This window comes from Rissa tridactyla, chromosome 8 (genome assembly GCF_028500815.1).
Source record: "Rissa tridactyla isolate bRisTri1 chromosome 8, bRisTri1.patW.cur.20221130, whole genome shotgun sequence".
Lineage (NCBI taxonomy): Eukaryota > Metazoa > Chordata > Aves > Charadriiformes > Laridae > Rissa > Rissa tridactyla.
The window spans coordinates 45,156,528-45,176,114 of NC_071473.1; the positions used below are offsets into that span (position 1 = coordinate 45,156,528).

The window sequence follows — 19,587 nt, forward strand, 5'->3', positions numbered from 1 at the left end:
TGGCAAAGTGGTAACCACTTTCCAAGAAGACTTTCTTGTGCCTCGTAGATGACTCTGCAAAGTTTCTTCCTCTGAAGCAGCTCATCCATTGCACGGATCAGGATTAATATGAAGTAGGTGCTAAAAAAAAAGGAGGGAGGAGGATGAAGTTTTTCATCTGATGTGGAACACCCTTGAAGTGGAGTCTGCAGCAGCCTGGTACAACGGTCACCTACAGGAGGCTGAAAAACTTTGTAGCAAAGTGGCCAGATATAAAAAAAAAAAAAAAAAAAGCTTATTTGTCCAGTTTATTTCCTCTTACGAGCTTGAAAACAACAGGCGATGCAAATTCGAGAAGAGCCTGGCTTATTGAACACCTTGCATCTGTTTCTGTGGTTGTAGTCAGTATGGCTGTAGTAACTAGGCCATGCAAGGTTCCTGTGGAAAAGGATCCTGCACTCCTGCAGTTGGTTTTAGTTCTTATTTTTCTTTAAGGCTGAATTCCTTTCAGTTATGGAGTTCAATCATATTTGAAATTCTTCGATAAGATGGGGGAAACAGGAATACTGCAACACGGTCTCAAAGTCACAGGAGTTGGGGTTTGACCTTATGAAGGAGTTGCACCTAAAGGCTTTTTTTTATAAGGAACACAAAGTAAAATTGTTAAGGGTGGTTTAAAAACAAAAATCTGTAACAAGAGAGATCCTCAAGAAGACAGCACATGGATTATATTGGTGTTTTTAGTGAGCTCCTTCTCTGGAAAAACCCATGAAAAATGTGTGATGCAGGGTTAGGTTGTCAAAATGGCACTAGTAACACGTAAAGGTTGCAGTAATAAGGATAGGTTTTTAACTAGAAAAATTAATTTTGTAGTAGCGTTTTGGATTGCTGTAAATGGACTAAGGCTACATTTGTGAAGATTAGAGACGAGGATGCTGGAGTAGCTGAGAGTTTTACCTGGCTGCATGGCAGGGAAAGACAGTCTCGAAATGCCCTGGAGAAAGAACCCTCGGTTGTTTGGTCTGGACAAAAATACAGGCAGGGATTAAAATTAAGGCTGTTTCCCTGCTCATGGGACTCAATGAGAGGAAATATATACTGTTTACCTGGGTGACACAGGGAAGGGGGTAATTCTGTGTCTGTTGTGATGGAGAATCTGTCTGCGATCTTTAAAAAGCTGCTTGTTGGACTCGTGCTTCCATCCTTCAAGTCTTAAGTGAGCGTAACTGTGTTTCCTTAAGAGAAAAGAAGTGTTTATTATAGGAATGTGCAAACCACCAAACCTACACCGTGAATAATAACACTTTTCTCCCCAGTTATTCTAGGATGAATAACTTTTAAACTATTCTTGAACATGAAAAAAAATAATCACTTGAACCAGATGCTTACTTATTCTTATCTATTTTAGAGAACTAATTATCCCTGTTGTTGGTAGTGCTAAAGCTTACAAAATTGCTTCCATCTTTGAATTACTATAATTAAGACAATAACTTCCACATCTAGTTAACGTTGCTGCGCAGCTGGTGCATTCATTGACATGCAGATTTTGGATTTTGTAAATTTTCTGCCATTGTGAATAAAAATTTTAAATACTTATTTTCATTTCCAAAATGTCTGTTTCTTATAAAGAAGTCTTTGTAAAGCAAATCAACTGAAACCAAACTCCTGTACCATCAAAGCGGAATCTAGTTAAATTTGGTTAGGTGATAGTATATTTTAGGAAAATACGTAACCACAGATACCTTTTGGCGGTATGATTGCTCTGAATTTTGGATCCCATTCTGTAGGGATTTGGGCTCACTGAATTAAAAGTCAAACCTGGAACAAGTCTGGTGTTGGACTTCTGAAATCTTATTTAGAAAGGAGTTATTAGTTGATGTAAGGGTTAATCCAGCACACTTACAACCCGAGGTGGTTTACAAAACTAAAACTTTGTAAGTAAAAATCACCAATATGAATAAAATGCATTAATGATTACTAATCAAAATGTGATTTAAGCTATACTTTTTCCTGTACATCTTTTTACTTCAAGTTGATTTCTATCAAAGTCTATGAGAACACTTGTGCAATTGATGCTAATCTTGTTTACTTGCATATTCAGCAGCGTCAACCAAGAGAAATTTTTCAAGGCCTATAAATTTAGATAGATTTTGAGCAACTTCCTTATCATTATTCATTTCTAATAACCAGCAACACTATGAAATTACTTGATAGTGGTATTGGTTATTTATTTTTAAATTGGTTTTCGGTGGCCCTTGCTTTCATTACATGAATGCCTCGTGGACGCTAATCAGTTTTGCTCGCTGAGTTAGAGATGTCCCCTGAGTCAACTGCGAAAATAAAGAATCAAATATTGATTTATGCCAAAACTGAAACATTGATTTCTTTTTCAGGCTGAAAATACGTGCGAAACCAGGTGTACCAGTGGTGCTTATTTGAGAGGCTCGACATCGAGTTGCCTGTTGGTGGGTGGGAGGAGGTTTGTCAGGGTGTAGTTGAGGAGCAGCCGGGCTGCCTGCAGCTCGCAGGTACGCTACCAAACGGCCTCATAAATAACACTGGCCAAGGACGCTGGCTCCAGAGCACATTTCAGTGGGTCCAAAACCAGTGTCCGGTTACCAGACCCATGTCCGATGTCCCGCAGTGTTCAGTTTCAAGAATGCGCTGGGAACACTTCAGTACACGTAACAAATGTTATTTTTACTGCAGGCAGAGAAGTTAACTCTAGAAATAGTAAAAGCACAATTTCCGTAGTGATGGCAAAGGCATTGTTTCAAATGTTTCGATATCCACTACCTGTTTTGCTGTGCGTGTTCAGAATTACATCAAGTTGCTCTCGTGCTCTCACAGATTTCTAGGCTTGGGTGGCAGGGCAGGGCAGGGGGTGGCATCAGGGGTGTTTCACGTTGACAGCCCTCCAAAGCACTCCGCTGGCTGGAGCTTGACCCCGCAACTCCGGGCAGTACGGAAACTCTGCGCTCTTAAGATCATATTTTGCCTATACTGGAAGACCTGGAGGAGGGGGGGTGGGGTTGTTCTCTGAAATTATGAAGTGGGATCTGAGGGGGGAAAAAAAAGTTAACGAGACCCATAACAAATTGTGAGAGGAAAAGGAGGGTCAGGGTCAGGCTTGCCTTGCACTTAATGAAAATAGCAAAACTTTGGCTTATAAACAAATAATAATGCTTGGAATCTCTCTGGACTGGTTAAGAACTTTCTTTTTTTCTAGTTAAAATATTCAGAGATATATAGGTAGCCTTTTCTCTTTCTACTTTCTCCTTCTACTCCTGTCTCCTTATTTCTTAAGTAGCTTAAATTATTTTTAGGGCAAGAAAACGTATAGTATTGTTTGGAGAATTCGTGAACAGTAATAAACAAAAATTAATGCAATTTAAAGGGTTAATAATATGATCTCCTCATTATCATTGGCCTTGTAGCTCAGTATTGAGCCCAGTACTGTCTGTCTGGCTGAAGTGTGTCTTCCAGGAAATAAGGAACTTTTTCTTCATTTGAACTGTTTCTGCCAAGGCTTACATTGACTAGTTTGAATTTCTTTGGCACAAAGTCCTGGTTCAAGCCAGCTTTGCTTCTTTCATATTTAGCTGTTTTTCTGTAGGAGGTACTCAAATGCTGTCCCAGTGACTTCCTGGGAGACGTTGCCCAACTGAAGTCTTTGTGTTACCTCCTCCCTTCCCCCCTTTTTTTGTATTTTTGTGACCAGCGGGACTTACTCTTGTTCTGTAGTTTCTCTGGGATTCCAAGATCTATTTAAAGTTTTCTGTGTTTATCCAGAGAGCTCTCTTCAACCAGTAGAGAGTATGATTGTATTTGTTTGTATATTTTTCACATCATATAACATAGATTCAAGAAATAGAAATTCTGGTTTTAGCCTGTGTTTAAGCTTTGCCTTGTTGCCAACACACATGGTTCATAGAAAAGGCTAAATGGGCCAAAGTGACGTTCCCTCTTCCCAGGTTAGAGATCCAGGGAAATTGAAACTTATCCAATGTCGGGGGGTGTAAAGAGAATTATGTTTTATTCCTAACTTGGGGCTTTCACTCTGAGCCATTCCCTCCTGTGTGGGTACATTTGTGTAAACCTGACCTATTTTAATGGGTCTCAGCTGTGCTTGCGCTTAACCCTTTCTCTTTTGGTGCCTTATCTTTGCAACCACAGCACAGAAAACGGGTTTGTAAAACTTGCTTCAATTTGGCGAATGCAGGCGAGCAGTTAAAAAGCTCTGAGTTTGGGACAGTTCGTGTTCCTTGTTATGCTGCGATTTAAATATACCAAGTTTCCATAGCCAGCTCCAGACATCCCTGTGGTAAAGCGTATTTTAAGAACTCTTTTTAGCAAAGGGATATGACCATAGAGGATGGCGCTCTGTTTTCTCATTGTACTAGTGTTTTATATTGAGCAAGATCTTAAATTCTTACCTTGTAATTTGTATTAAAATAGTGAGAAATTTTTTATTTCTTACATAGTACTATGTATTATATTAGAGTACTCAGGACTTCCGTGTTGCGAGAACGATTTCCTGGTAATACAAACATAACGTTTATCTGGTATTAATGTTGGAATTGAGTGTTCTGGGTTTTTTGCAACCATTACTGGAATAGGGTGACTGAAAACATATTTAAAAAAAATCCTTGAACTGTGATTTTAAGCTTTTGAAAGTCAGGCTGTTGGTTTTTCCATACGATGCACACAATGGCAATCAGTTCTTGGATGGACTGTTGTTGAATAATACATGAATGTAAATGGAGATTGTATGGAATCAGTTGGATAATTTTGAGGAATGCTTTAAGTACACTAAAGAGCCTGAATAGCAGTTAATGGTGCTTCAACTTTATTACTGTTTATTATAGTTGGCAGTGCAGTTGTATTTTTTTTTCTGCATCAAGTTCTCCAGTTTCCTATAGAACAGCAATAAAAAAAAGCTTACAAATAATAATAGTCAGATGCACTGTATCCTGTGGCAGAAAAACAGTTTTGCATTAGAGTGTAGTTTTTGGCAGTCTGAGCGTGTTTATTGTTGGGCAGCTCCAGAAGATGGGCCGGTGCGGGAAGGATGGAAGCAGATGTCAACGTTTGGAGCTCTGGAAGCGAAGAGGCTTTGCATGGGCTTGTGATAACCCAACGTGGAGCTTCACCAGGCACCTCCGGAGCTGGGCCAGCGAGCCCCTTGTTCAGCCTCTGCTCAGCCTTCCCCGCTCCTGTCTGTTCTCCCAACCCCTATCAAGACCAACATGATTTTAGTTACCTGTTTTGAGATCTGCTGAAGTCAGCAGAAATGTTTCTGCCGTCTAGAAAGCAAGTTAGAGAGGTACAATGGATAAATATATGTAGCTTTAGTACTCGGTCGGTTGTGAGATTTTGCTGGGAACTTGGACGGTTAATTCTGTTTAAACAACAGGGGAAGCGGTGATCAGAAAGAGATTTCAATATCTAGTTGCCCTTGGTCACAGCTCCCATGATTTAAAAATGTTTCCCTTGCCCGTTACAATTACTTTTATCATCTTTAAAGCCAAATGTTTGCTGCTGGGAATGACAGGCTGGGAAGCAAATGGAGGAATGCATCATTCTCTTCATTTGGCTAAGTTCTGAAACTCCTGTGGGGAAAAAAATGAACCCCAACTGCCTCACGCAGAAGCGTCGCGTTCTTTGTTGGAACAAAGTCATGGCAGTGAGTGGAGCTGATTCGGCAGAGGGCTTGTCTGAAACTTGCTGCGCAGAGTTTTCTGTCGGTATTGCCACACGTGTTCGCAAAGATTCTTGAATCTCAGGTTTTAAGTTTTGTTAGTAATCCTGCTCATCTGCTGAATTGTGCTAACACTTTGCTTCACGATTTTAACTCTGCCCTAAGGAGTCTGCTCTAGTTTCTTATGGTAATAGCCAATAATTGTAACAGATTTATTTGCTAGGTTGGATCTTGGTTAGAATATCTGAAGCACTCTGGGGTATTTTACAGTCTTCTGCCTTTTGTGTGATTTGCAAAGCATGAGTTGCACACGTTTTTGTGAATCAGGAGTATGTTCTCAGCTATTTGTAGTGGCCTGTGCAGCATGAGATACAGTTTTTATATTGCTTCCAGCGTATTAAAACACTTGTTGCTGATAAAGTACCTTTCATCCCCCAATGTTTACTTCTTTGCAGGGTCACCACTGAGATTGAGAGCGTGAGGAAATACTGACCTAAATACTGAGAGATTCCGCCTTAGCTGAAAGACATTCTGCAGGACCTGCCTTCAGGTGCTTTTGTTCGTCTGACTGTGCCTTATCATTTATCTTTCCTTCTTTCAGCTGTCGGACAAGCAACAGAAAGAGTTTGATCGTAACATCCAGCACATCTCCAACTCTCCCACGACCGCATTCCCCTCTTCATGGACACGCAGGTAACTCCCTAGGACTGCTTTATCTGGGAATCATTAGGAAAAATGTCAGTGCTCATTGTAGTGAGTTGGAACATATCGATACTCCACATCAAAATATGCTCTTTGAAACTTAATCTGACTATAGTTTTTCACCTTTTCTAACTTGTGAGAGGGTCTTTATAGTATCAAAGTAAATGTTTTATGTTCTCGTCTGTTCTGCACTTTCTAGTTCACTACCATATCTATCCTCCACTCTTTCTGGGGAATTCAGTCCTCTTACGTCCTGCAAAAGAAGCTGAGATGGAGAATGAAGTAAAATAAAATAAACACATTTAAGTAAATATCTTGTTTTGGGTCTCCTAGCCTGGTTAATTTGTGCCAGCGATATAACTGCAGTTCTCATGAGAAGAAACATCCTGCTTGTTTCCGTATGCCTCCGGCAGCCCCTCAGCTGTGCAGTGTGCCATCTTATGGTCTCTCTAGACGTTTAGGATTCTCTTCTTTTTCTTACGTTACTGCCAGTTTTACCATGGCAGCAACTGGGAAATGCTCATTTCAGAGCAAATGGGCAACTGCTTTTTAGTCATCGAGGTGAAGTGTGCAGAGAGGTTTTCTGTAGAAAAAGAAAGAATGATCGTTCAGCCTGCAGTTACTACAGATTTTTCAGAAAGGGTCACGCATGCAGATTCAACAGCTTGCCTGAACAGCATGTTCCCTTGATGTTTTTATTGCTGAGGGAGGTAGGTGATGTGTGACTACATTGTTTTCGATATTTCAAAATGCCAGAGAAGATGTTTGGGCTTCAGGTATGGCCCTAATGGGCACCAGTCGGTAGCATGAAACAGCTTGAACATTTGTGGCGCATCATCCACAGCGGAGCCTGTCTGGAAGCACATCACTGTTGCATGTAAGACAAGTAACTGTTGTTTTCATTATAATCAGACTTTCTTCCTCCTACATGGCAGTATGTTCTGTAAATACTTTCTGGAGATTGAAACCAAGGAAATGCTGAGAAAGAACAGCAAATTGATAGTAGCTCAGCTAGAAGGAGCCATCTGCTTCTGTCTGCAGAGCATTGCATCTCGGGAGGCGGTATCCAGCCTGTTGAAAGGAAAAAGAAGACCAAACTTATTGTTCAGGGATGCCCATGAAATCCTTAAGTTTGTATAGAAATTCGCTTGGGGATGCTGTAAAGCCCAGTCATATAGAAGGCTGGGAAGTTTTTAATGACATTGTTTGATTGAAATGACCCATGATTTTCAAATTAAAAAGTTAACAAAATCTTAAGTAGTATATTAAAACCATTTTCTTTTTGCTTCAGCATCTCAGATAAAATACAGGGCCAAAAACGTGCATAGAGCAATTCCCTTTCACTTCAAACTCCCTTGGTTATGTTACGTGTGATTATAATAGTGATAGCTTTGTAAAATTTCGTTTCAGCAATGCATTTTTCCCGATAGGGATTCTCCACTTAGTTATGTTGTGCTCTTTACGTTTTCTTAGAGTTGATATATGTTGGATTTACCAAATTCTAAATTAGTTGTACAAGCCTTTAACTAAAGCAATAGAGAAAGATGCTCCTCAGAATATGGAAGAAGTATCCTTGCTTGGTAGATTGTTGTCGTGATCATTGCTCAGGAAACAAATGCAGAAATGTTTACAATAGAAACATTTATATTTTCATTTGTTTTGCATTTCTCCTCTATTTAAAAACTGAAAAATTGCTCGTAGTGGTTTTGATGCTGTCTCAGGCTTTACAAGCTTATCTTTTATTAGAAGTATGTGACTGTCTTCTAGAAACTAGAGTAACTGATCAGTGGTATGCCATCTTTCTTCAGCAGTAATTGTCAAATATTTCCATTTTTTGTTCTGATGTTGCATATGGAATTTAAAACTATTAATTAAAAGGATATCCTTTGTGACCTCCAAGAATAGCCAGTAGAGCACAGGAAGATAAATTACTTGTAATTTGAGTTCTCTACCGGTGCTATATTTAGGAGTCTTCCCTGGGAAAAATAATTTATTCAGGAGACAAAAGTGGATGAAATTTAGAGTAGTCTCACAAATATTTTCTTAAGAAATATCATATATGAGATGTGAATTTGAAAACAGGCTGTGATATTTGTTTAGTATTTGAACAGAATCTATCAATCTGTTTGTTCAGGCACATAGACTGGTAAGTCACTAAGAGAGGCTGGAGCCTCTCCCTGGCCTCTTTTGTCTGGAACACGCTCCTCTTCTGCCCTTCTGAACCTCTCATGAATCAAAGCAAGCACGCAGAGCGATCAGGGAGGCTTTCTAAAATGTTTCTGTTCAGAAACCACTCTAAAACCGAGTCCCGTATAGCCCTAGCCTCAGGAGTTATTCTTCTGTACGCGATGTGAAAGTCGGTGGGTGTGATGCAGCACAGCTGACTGTCCATCGGGCAAACCTGCCTCCTAATGAACACTGATCCAGGCAGATACTACCTGAAACAGCATCCAGATAAGATGCCAGGCAATTTCATATCCCGGAAAATTTAGAGGAAAAGTAATACTTCAGAGATCTCAACATTTGAGATGGAAGTATATCCAAACAATTTTAACTCTGACATGAAATCACTTCTGATTCAAGAACGCTTAATGAATTTGAAGTGTGCTAATTCAGTTTTCCAACTGTACGAAATAACATTTTCCAAAATGAGCTGGGATCTTGATATAGAGAGCTGTAGCTTTCAGGGGAAAGTCACTCGGCTTATCTGGCCACCCAGACTTGGATTGAAGTGACCAGTTTTAGGAGTACAGGTTTGAAAATCCTCCTTTTATTCTAAATTCTTTTTCTTTCAAAATCAGAGGGGAAAAAGTTATGTAGCAATGTTCCTTACATTTTTTTTTTGTATTTGTTTGAATCCATTTTTTAAAAAATCTGAAAAGTACAGAGAAGGTGTGCACCATACACCTGTTATAGCATACCCATCAGGAGGCTGGTTACTAAGTAACCATTAGATTATATTTTAAAGCGAAAAGCTTAAAACCAATCAAAGAAGCAAAACATCACCTTTATAATTCAGTAGGAAAAAGACAGATTCTTACAGCTGGATGATTGAAATTCAGGCTGTTTTAAAACTTACTTTCCACAGCTGTAAGGTAGCCAGGTTGCTCGCTGGCTTCCAGTGGAGACACTTGTCACCGCTGGGACCTTTGTCCTGCTCCCGTCTGTAACGGCAGGTGGAGGAGCTGCTCGCAGGCAGCACCGTGGTACTGAACTAAATTATTCTGCTCTTTTGCTGCAAGTTCAGTTCCACCTTCTGGCAGAAAAATTGTTATTACTAAGGCCTCTATTTATATATTGTTTTTAGAGTGGGCAGAGGATGTAACATACTGCTCTACATCCTGCCCTGGTTATCAAAGCTGCAGTTCATCAGCATTTCATGTGTGTGGTCCTCAGGTAGTGTGAGAGCTATATGTGAGACAGGGTGCTCAAGCTTTTTTGGTCATTTTAAGATTCGTGTGTGCTGGAAGGCAGCTAATTCTGTAGCATGCAATAAAATCTTTAGCTGCTTGTGTTAATATTCAGCAAATAATGTTAGTACGTCCTACGTAGAAGACCACAACAACTTTGGGTTTTGTATTTATTTATTTTTACAAATCTCAGAAGCCGTTTTTACAAAATGGTTCTGGTGTGAGTTTTTTGGACTCATTACCTACCTGATGAATGTCATGTCTCTAGATGGTACCTGAGACTTTCAGCTATTACCCCTAAGGTCCAGTTTTGTACTTTGAGGGCAGTGGATGTACAAATGCTTTGGCTGCATCCTTCTTCCTGTGTCCGGAAAATGTAAAGGTTCAGTCCTGAATTATTAACGTCCGTGTAACTGTGTTGATTTACCTAATGGCTAATCATTCTATGTAACAGCCTCCCATGAGACAGAATCATTTCAGGTTCAGTAGTAGCCAACTATAACCCTTGAGCAACAGGGGAATTTACCTTTGCTAACACAATAAATAGAGTTTTGATCAGCCTTGGTGAATGAGAGCATTGCACTAAGGCTTCTCTTATTAAAATTCCTTCAACTAGAGCAGATGCAGCAGTACTGGGAAATTTTAGGGAAAGTAGTAATTCCCCTTCTCCCTGTTGTTGTTTTAAAAACTTCACCCAGACTTGAATTGAGTAGAAAAACTAATTGCTTTTCATTTTAAAACTAGAAGCAACTCACAGGGGATCTAATTAAAATTCCAGTGTCTGGAAGGAAATATGCCTTATAAATCTGAAAAAGTAGTTGCTTAAAAATTAGTATTATCTCCATACCAGATTGTGCAAGCTCCGATGATTTCAAACACCCACATACTTAATTTCAAAATTTAAAAACTGCCATTACCCAATTTGCTCAGTTATTCTGAAATCCTATTTTGATCATAATCCAGAAAGTATGCAAAAGATTGATGAAGATATAAAACAGCAATGACAGTTCATTGCTTGTTTATAACAGCATTGGGCAATGGGCTTTTTTGTTCAAAAAGCTCCTCCTGACGCAGTGGGGTTCATTGGCAGCACAGCTTGAAAAATGGGAAGGCAAAGGCCAAGGTTCCCACCAAAACGGGCAGCCTTCCTTGCTTTGTTAGAAGATCTACATAACCATGGAAAGGCTTTGCTCCTGATGCGTTTCCTCCTCACCTAAAATGCTCTTTTAGCTTTCTGCTAGCAAGTAAATGGTGACCCCAGCCCTAGCCGTGTGCTGCTGCCAGGACATGCGTGTTTATGCACCATTGACTTGTTCGCTTTGTGGCCATCGTAGCCTTCTTCCATCTTTCCTGTAAGCTTGCAGTGCCATCTAGACTGTCACAGCACTCAGTCTGCTCCTAATTCAAAAGCAGCATGATGCCTGTTTTTCCACTGTGACCGTAAGAATTAACATGAGTTATATATAACAAATTAAAACAAGCTTACTAAATGAAGCACCAAAAATCATCTAGTGATCTCCCCCCTTCCCACTTGGGGTATACTGGGAATGGGTTAAATGGTGTCCAGTTTTGGGTGAAGACTTGCATTGTGTTACGTGACACTGTGAACTCCTCAGTTCTTAACTAACAACACAAAATAAAACCAAGCCAAAGGAAAACAAACCTATTGCCCAAACCCTTTGTTTTTAATTTAGTTTGCTCTTGATAAAGCAGATTGTGGAGTGGTCTGGAAATCACTTACCTCTCTAGTTCGCTCATCGCCCCTTGACACATGTTAGATCAGCCTGGGGCTGCTTTAATCTCAACCAGCTGCTATTTTTCCCCCTGGTGGACTTGTAGACCAGATGGAGTTTGCTGGCCTGTGCCGTGCTGTGGCCATCCTCGTACCCCAAGCGCCATCAGCTTGTTCTCTTTCCTCCTCCCTACCTGCCCAGGCATTCTTGCCAGGTCTGCACACACCTTGCTCGCAAGGAGTCGTGGAGAAATCCTACTGCAGATTTTTGTGAACCATTTGTATAGCCGACGTGTGAGTGAATGTTACCTTCAACTGGGCACAGTGCTTGTATTCCATTTCTGCTCAGCGTAAGAGTTAAGGTGTATGAATAACTTGGGTTGAAATTAATGCAGCTTAATTATAAGCGTCAGTACGAGTGCTGGATGGGACCGTAACCTCACAAGCAGTGCTGGTTTGGGGGCGAGCTGGGCACCCAGTACTTCTCCTGAAACAGAGACCTTTGCAGGTGACTCATCACTGATGTTTGTCTTTTCAATATGACTTCTAAAATAAATACATTTTTATATGGGATCTAAATTTGAAAACATTTCTGATGACCACAGTTATGTACCTCGCAGTGTATTGCTTGCCCAGTATCTGTTTAGTTTTCCTGTTCTTATTTTGATGTTATTTTATTGTCTGTGCACAAAGAAATTGCTGTTGGCGTATGCTTACTATGTATAGTTTCTCTTTTGTGCTTGTATTAAGGATCTGAAAGAGCAAACCACTTAAGAATACGCCTGACAAAAAACACACTTGCTGATGCTTCTAATTCATCCATAACTTTCAAAGGCTTCTGCAGTTAGTCTGTAAATGATTTTGGCTTTCAAAAGGGCTTTCTATGAAATAGTTGCTTTTCACTTTGAAATAAAATCCATTGCAATGTACCACTTACCGACCATATGCTTACACATCATAGGACAAAGCCCAGGGAAAGTATTCTTGTGCCAAGTGAAAATTAGGTGTCATTTTTTCCTCGCTGCGTAAATTCACTGGAACTTTCATTTTCATAGTAGAAGTATGATTTCAGGAAAGTGGTAGTTAGGGTGAATGCTGATAGTTATAGCCTGATCATCTTACATGCATATAGGCCTTTTATTAGCATGTGCTGTTCCTTTCGTATGTCTTCTTTTTTTTTTTTCCCTCAGTGAATTTTGCATTCAGCCTTGATGTACGTTGTGAAGAAACACTTTCTTACTATTCCTGAAACTGTCATCAATGTCATTTCTAACCCAGGTTTTTCATTGAGAAGTGTTAGGAGAAGCTCATATATAGAAATTATTGCAAAGTATTAAGAGACTGTATTATGCATGTGTGATAGATTACTTATCTGAAAGTAAGAAAGAAAATGTACACCTTAAATTATTTTAAAAGGAGGAAAAATACTGATACATCCATATCAGGACATTCAAATGATCAAAGACTCAAATCTCCATATTTTCAATTATTTGTGACTGCAACTTCCAGTTGAAAGTCTTTCTGCACAGTGAAATCTTACTCCGTTTGTTGCAAACGTGAATGAAATGGTTTAGTTTGTTTGTTTGTTTTTATTTTCTCAAACAGGTAGCAGCCCCTTGGACAGTCCCAGGAACTTCTCTCCAAATGCACCTGCTCATTTTTCCTTTGTTCCTGCCCGAAGGTAAGGCAGGATCTATTTTCTCTGGACTGGCAAGCAAATAATCTATATACTTTTATTTAGAAATGGCCTGTGGGTTAGAAGTTTTTTGATTGTGTTTTACTTTCTCTGACAGTTCCTATTTTGTTTTGTTTTGTTTTGTTTTGTTTTGTTTTGTTTTGTTTTATTTTGTTTTGTTTTATTTTGTTTTATTCTTTTTTGTTTAGATTTTGGCAGCACTCAGAAATTATTAGGTGCTTTTCGTACCTAGAAGAAGATAAAGTAAATTAAGTAGTCAGTGCTGCCTAGGGAGTAGGCAGCATTTCTCCCAGAAGGATGACATGTAGAGCACGTGATATAACAAATAATTCAGTCATAACGACATTAAACCCAGTTATGATTAGGATAATTGTATCTTAGTTGTAATCCTAGATGCTCCTCTCACCAAATAACTGAGGCGTATTCTAAGTGTACTGATTTTCTTTGCTATGTCTGCACAAAGACGTAAGCATACCTAAAATGAGGTGTGCACAGCTGCGTGTGCATTCATTCGCTGCTTTCTGACTGGTAGCAACTTTTTAGTTTTCTCTGCTGTCTTGGGCATTGGTGTTAGGAGTACATTATTGCTCTAATGAGGAAAATAGCTGATAATTGATATTGCAAGTCCACAAGAACTTCTAGAAGAGCAGCACTGAATGACCCAAATATGAAGCTATCATCTGTCCTGCGGCGAATGCTAGACGAATGCTGTATACCAGACTGGTGGAAAGAAATCTGATACTGTAGTGATGAATTTAGTGTAAGGAATAGGACAGAAAGAATAAAGACAGCTGAGAGAAGCAGACAAATGGTATATTGAACGTCGTATCCCAGCAGGTAGGCAGAAATGGATAATGATATAGAAAGTTAAGTTTTGTGGAGAAATAAAGAACAGGGGAAAAAAGAGAAAAAGAGATCCCAAGCAGGGTTCGGGCATAGTAGCAGGATTATTAGATTCAAATGTGGGCAAGATACTTTGGATTTGCTAAACTCTGCCTTGGCTGAAAAAAACCCTGTCTGTGTTGAAATGATCTGAGAACGTGTAATCATCCAGAGAGGAAGGAAGTTTTCTGAGAACGACAGATTTATCTTGAGGACTAGTTAGAGAAAGGATGGGACTCAAAACTTCAAAGAAGAAGAAAGGGTTAGGAATGGATGAAACAAAGGTACACCCGTTATCTGAACGGCAGGTAAATCCTGGAGTTTTTCTCCATTGAGGTGATCTGCTGGAAGACCTGGTGCCCTTGAGTCCTGTTTGAAGTAGACTTTGGTTTGCAGGTCTTATGTAAGAAAAAGCTTTATGGTAGTGTGCGAAATGCGACAGACTGGATTTGTATTCTCCTGTTGCCTCAGAAGGAAAAATTAGTGTTTTGCCTGCTGGTAAAAGAATTCAAGTGGACTCACAGCACCCACCTATATTTTTATAGAGGTACCTGAGCCTGATGTGGGTGTATTAAATAAGTTCTGCTGAAGTCAATTGAATTTTTACCAGTTTTCACGGTATCTGGAGTTCTGGACCCTGGAACACAAGAGGAAAATTGCAGCTGAAACTGTTGTTAAAATTTCACATAATATTTCAGCATCAGGTTTCCCCTTGATGTTGCAGTATCATTGCTTTCTAAATTTCAAGCAGCAAATAAGTGTTTTAATAATAAAACTCTGAAGAGTGCTCTTTCATACTTTTCCATTCTTTTAATCTGATTTTTAAAGAAATAGGTGAATAAAGGCTGTCTGTCCTATGGAACACTGTGGTTCATTTTACAGTATCCATGTTGCTCTCTATACTTTTTCTGTCATTGAAAAGAACACTTAAGCACAGCTTGGTTTAGAAACTTGTTTCTGTTTTCTACTTGCATTACACCCTGAATAGCTATGCCAGCAGTACCGGTACGTATTTATTAGATTATCACATAGCGGTATCAGAATAACTTCTGTACGATGGTGTTAAGTAATTGCAAATGTGGTGCTCTGTTACCCCAAAGAAGTGGGATTTCACTGTACCCTTTTGATCGGCGTTGCGTGGGTCTTAAGAGGTGCTTCTGACCTGGTTTCCTCCTGTTGCCATGACAGAAACCATTTGTTGCTGACTTTCTGCCTTTTACCTTTGGTGTAGTTTCTTCATTTATTATCCTGGTTGGGCATCATTTGTGATTTCCGTTCTTTCATTATAGACCTGCGATGAGCTGATTCTTGGGACAGAGTGGGAATCACATTTGGAAAACTCATTTTATTGTGAAGCCGATTTCACTACAATATACTGCAAGGTTGTCCTTAGTTTGACTAGTGGTTAATCATAAATCCCTTGCTAGACATCCTTTCAATGATTGTGTCAGTCATAGCCACAAAGTTGGAGTGTTCAGGAATCCTCCTGTCTGAATAAGGAAATGTATGGTTAATTCTGTCCATATTCACTAAAACTGATCTTAGTGGAATACCAGTAACAGAAGGTGAGGGTTGGTTGTTTTTGTTTTTTTTCTTTCTGAAATCACACATGCATCTTTTACTTCTCCCTCTCTCATTATCGTTGTACAATTTCTTCCGTACAGCCACGGACACAGAGCAGACAGGTACCGTGCATCGTGTTGCTGTTGTCTGTGTACGTGTATGAACTGTGCTTCTGTGCAGCCGAGCCTGCGTCCCTAACAAGTTCCTGCTGTAATAACCCCATTTAGGCATTCAGCTTGTGTTCTTTGGTAATCAAAACAGGAGATCTTGTCAATTTGGCTTAAAGTGATGAACAAGTAGTGGTCTGGAGAAGATGTGTTGTTCTTCTAGCACCTACTTGTTTTGAAATTGACCTACTGTTCATTGAACAGCATTTAGCTGCTGTAAAAATACCTCCTTAATTAACTAATTAAAATGTCATTTTAAAAGCGGAATCTGTTGTTCGCATGTTTTTATTGTGCTAGCAAAGGGTCTATAATAAGTAAAATAAAAGACCTAAAAATTTCTTTCTGGGTATCTTTTCCTGAAGCAATATTGCATGAGGTTTCTCTAAAAATATGTTTATTAACAAAACACTGAAGTAACTTTGAAATGTTTTGCATAAAGGAAGGAGGAATTTCCTTTTAAAGTTTGTTGTTTTTGTTTTTTTTTTCTTCCCATTGTCTTTTGATTGGGAAGATTTCTACTCTTGTCCCACTTCTTTCTGCTAGATTAGAGCTGATCCGCGTTGCCCTGACTGCTGAGCACATTGCTTGCCTAGATTGCATCAGCAGAAAACAGCCCAAGCATGAAGAGGTATCCTGTCATTTTCCAACTGAGACAGACTTTTTTGGTTAACTTTGTCAAAATGAAAATTCCGAAGTCATTTCAATACACAATTTAGGCAACTCGGTTAAAAAGGGATTAGGCTTTCCTTTTGCATTCCTGACTACTGTTGGAGAAGTCAGGGACGTACTGTCTTGCTTTGGGACTAATGGTCCAAACTGAGGTTGAAGCATTGACCTAAATATTTCCCCAGTACCCCTGGATGGATGTCACAAGAAGCTGAATAAAGATCATTGAAGTTCCGTGTTCAGTCGCTGACCGCATCATGCAGCGCCTTTGTAATGCTGACATTTGTTGTTTTTCAGGGTTAAGAAAGGAATTTAATTTCTCTTGGAATTTTTTGACATTGTTCTTTTACATGTAATTGTCTTGCCAAAGAAAACATCACCTGTGGCTGAATGGGGTTTAGCTATAACATACGCATGCAATAGAAATCTGCACTACAGCTTGATTATCTTTTTTTTTTTTTTAATGCATGAAGCATGAGTCTTCTCAAAAAACTCTCTTGACATAATATTCTTTCAGTGATGCAGAACAGTGGGTTTATTTCCCTCTTGTTCTAAGATAGATGGCAAAGAGAAAGGTGTGTATCAGTGCCTGAAAATAAAAGGAACTAGATCTGGAAAAAATATAAACGGGCATTTATGTCTGGGTGTGCAGTGAGCTTTTTTCTGAAGCTGAAGCTTCATGGGTGTGGATAGTGGGATGATAAGTATTACTGTGAAGATGATAACAGCTGAGTTTTTTGATAAGCACTAAGCACTATTTATTTCAAACTTCTGCCAAACATCTGATTTTATAATGCACTTGCGTATGTGTACCCAAAACCCCCGAAATCTTTCCAAAGTAAGTTCAACAGTGAACTGTTCTAATTCAGCTTCACTTTATGACCAGTTACTGATACTCTGCTGTAATAAAACAAGCAAACAAACAAGTGGAGACTGATGTGATGAAGAGACTTCTTTAACATCCATCCCATCATGCAACAAGACACGTTATAGGACACAAAATGCACGTGAGACCGAAATGAAATCAGAGTCAGAAAAAGCGCTGAGACCGAGCTGAATGTAGTCCAGTTTCCATCCTCACTGAGGCGGGTTTTGAGGGAAAAGGAGGCTTTCAAGGAGGGCAATACTGATTCTTCTCAAAGCACTTGTACAGATCCTCAGTTTTGATGTCAGTAAAACAAGACCTTTTCTGCAGTGTCTCCAGGATGTTTTGGCTATTTTCCCTGAGGGTCACGTTTCTTTGGCTACAATAACTACTAATATTATATTGACTGGAGGAGAAAGAGACCCTAGGTGGAATTTCTGTGATTTCTGTCTCTGTATTTTGAATGGACCTCCCGGCTCAGTTCAGATCTGCTGTAGTGGATTTAATTCGCCAGCTGCGTCAGGCGATGCGCTAGGCAGAATGCCTTCTCACTAGGTAAACCATCAAGTCCGCTTTCAGTTGATTCTTGATCTAATATGATCTTTTTTCCTCAATTTGAAACGTTATTTGGCAGGCAAGGAACTGCATCAGTAATGATCCTAGGCATGGCTGTCTTTTTCAGAGAAGTTTGAAATGAGCTGATTTCGTTTGTCTGTTTTAGAAACTCCAACTGGTAATATTTACAAAGTATCTACTTAATGCAGGAATCTGATGCCTATTTACATTATCTTTCCCAAGGTCACTTACTTTTGCTTTTAAAACTTACCCTAGCTGCTTCTTCACAAAGGTAATTATATGTGGGATACCTCATTCGTCTGAATAACTTGAGACTTTAGTAGAAATGTGAGGTTAAGAGATTTGAGGGAGGAAAATGCTTATTTCCCCCAAGTATTAGCCCCAACATATCCCTGACAGTAATTTCCCTGGCTTCTTTTCCCCAGAACGGATGGACGCCGCTGGTCCTTGGCCTCCCTTCCTTCATCTGGATATGGAACAAACACTCCCAGTTCAACAGTTTCAGTAAGTGGCACAGACTTTTCCAAGCAATTCAGTTTGTATAAACACTCCCTAACAAATCAGCTTCTGAGTCTTTACTAAAATATCTGGTCTTTCTTCATTGTTTTGCTAACATTATTTAATATACTAATTATTTTTAAAATTATTTTAATTATTGGTTCTGCTGCTTTTTTCCTCCATTTCCCAGCTCCTATCATCTTGCACTTTGCCTTTAGCATTGGTGAAATCCCAGTGCAGCGCTTGGCTCGACTGATCAGTTGAGAGGCACAATGTGTCAGAAGTGGCAGGACTCTAAGAGATAGTGCATAATTACCAGCCAGCTCTCCGCCTTTCCGTAACTGGGAAATGAAATTCTTGTCTGCTTTCAAGTTCTTACTATGAAAACCTCATAAAACCTTAGAAAGAAAAATTGATAACCCACATCCGTTACTCAGCTCTAATAATTTGAACCTCCTAATGAAGCTTTTCAGTTCTTACACATGTCATTAGAAAGGCTGGCTGCAGTTTGCTTGAGTTGTGTACTTTCAAAAGGCCAGTACGTCCTTAATGCCAGTAAGGTAGCAGCACCGTGTTAACCCTTACAACTCTCAGATGCTTCGTACAATGAAGCTTATTCTTTAGTTTATGCAAACTAGATGTTGTGGTTATCCACATAACAACCTTGCAAAGCCAAACATAGAAAAACTAGAAAAGCTAAGGCTGCCTGTACAGACAATGTTACACGCTTTGTATATTATGGTGAGTGTCTCCAGCTGTGTGGTCACATATCACTGCCTCTTTCCATAATACTTCTATTGATCATTTTGTTTTACATGTATTATTTAGAGTATGTTCCTAATAATTGTAATACCTGCATTAATTAGGACACTCTTCCACGTTATGCAAATCTTACACCGAATACACTCTCATTGTTTTCCTTGTGAACTCTTCTGTTAAGTTCGTCCATAAACTTACTAGTACCTCTTAAACACAAATTTATCATCGCAGTTCCTTAGGAGGTGAGTGTTAAATTCAGTCTATAGCAAGACAAGAAATTTGGGTCAAAACTTTCCTTTTAGTATAAATTGATATGATTAAAATATGATTTTGCAACATTAATCTCATCTCTATAGCTTCATACTGTTCAGACACATTCCCGCAGACTTTA

The 19,587-nt window shown here is 39.3% G+C and overlaps 1 protein-coding gene across 31 annotated transcripts in view; it reads left to right on the forward strand.

Annotated features, from left to right (window-relative positions):
* Nucleotides 1-19,587, forward strand: part of MAST2 (microtubule associated serine/threonine kinase 2) — a 226,634-nt gene that overhangs the window by 152,465 nt on the left and 54,582 nt on the right. For 28 of the 31 annotated variants that reach the window (XM_054210749.1, XM_054210738.1, XM_054210728.1 and 25 more), the window contains 4 exons: nt 6,282-6,373; nt 13,130-13,205; nt 15,767-15,787; nt 18,365-18,443. In XM_054210749.1, the coding sequence (XP_054066724.1) occupies nt 6,282-6,373; nt 13,130-13,205; nt 15,767-15,787; nt 18,365-18,443 (268 nt within the window). Of the gene's footprint in view, nt 1-6,281; nt 6,374-13,129; nt 13,206-15,766; nt 15,788-16,266; nt 16,461-18,364; nt 18,444-19,587 lie in introns of those variants that run through there. The other 3 variants (XM_054210724.1, XM_054210727.1, XM_054210755.1) reach the window with 2 other exon arrangements.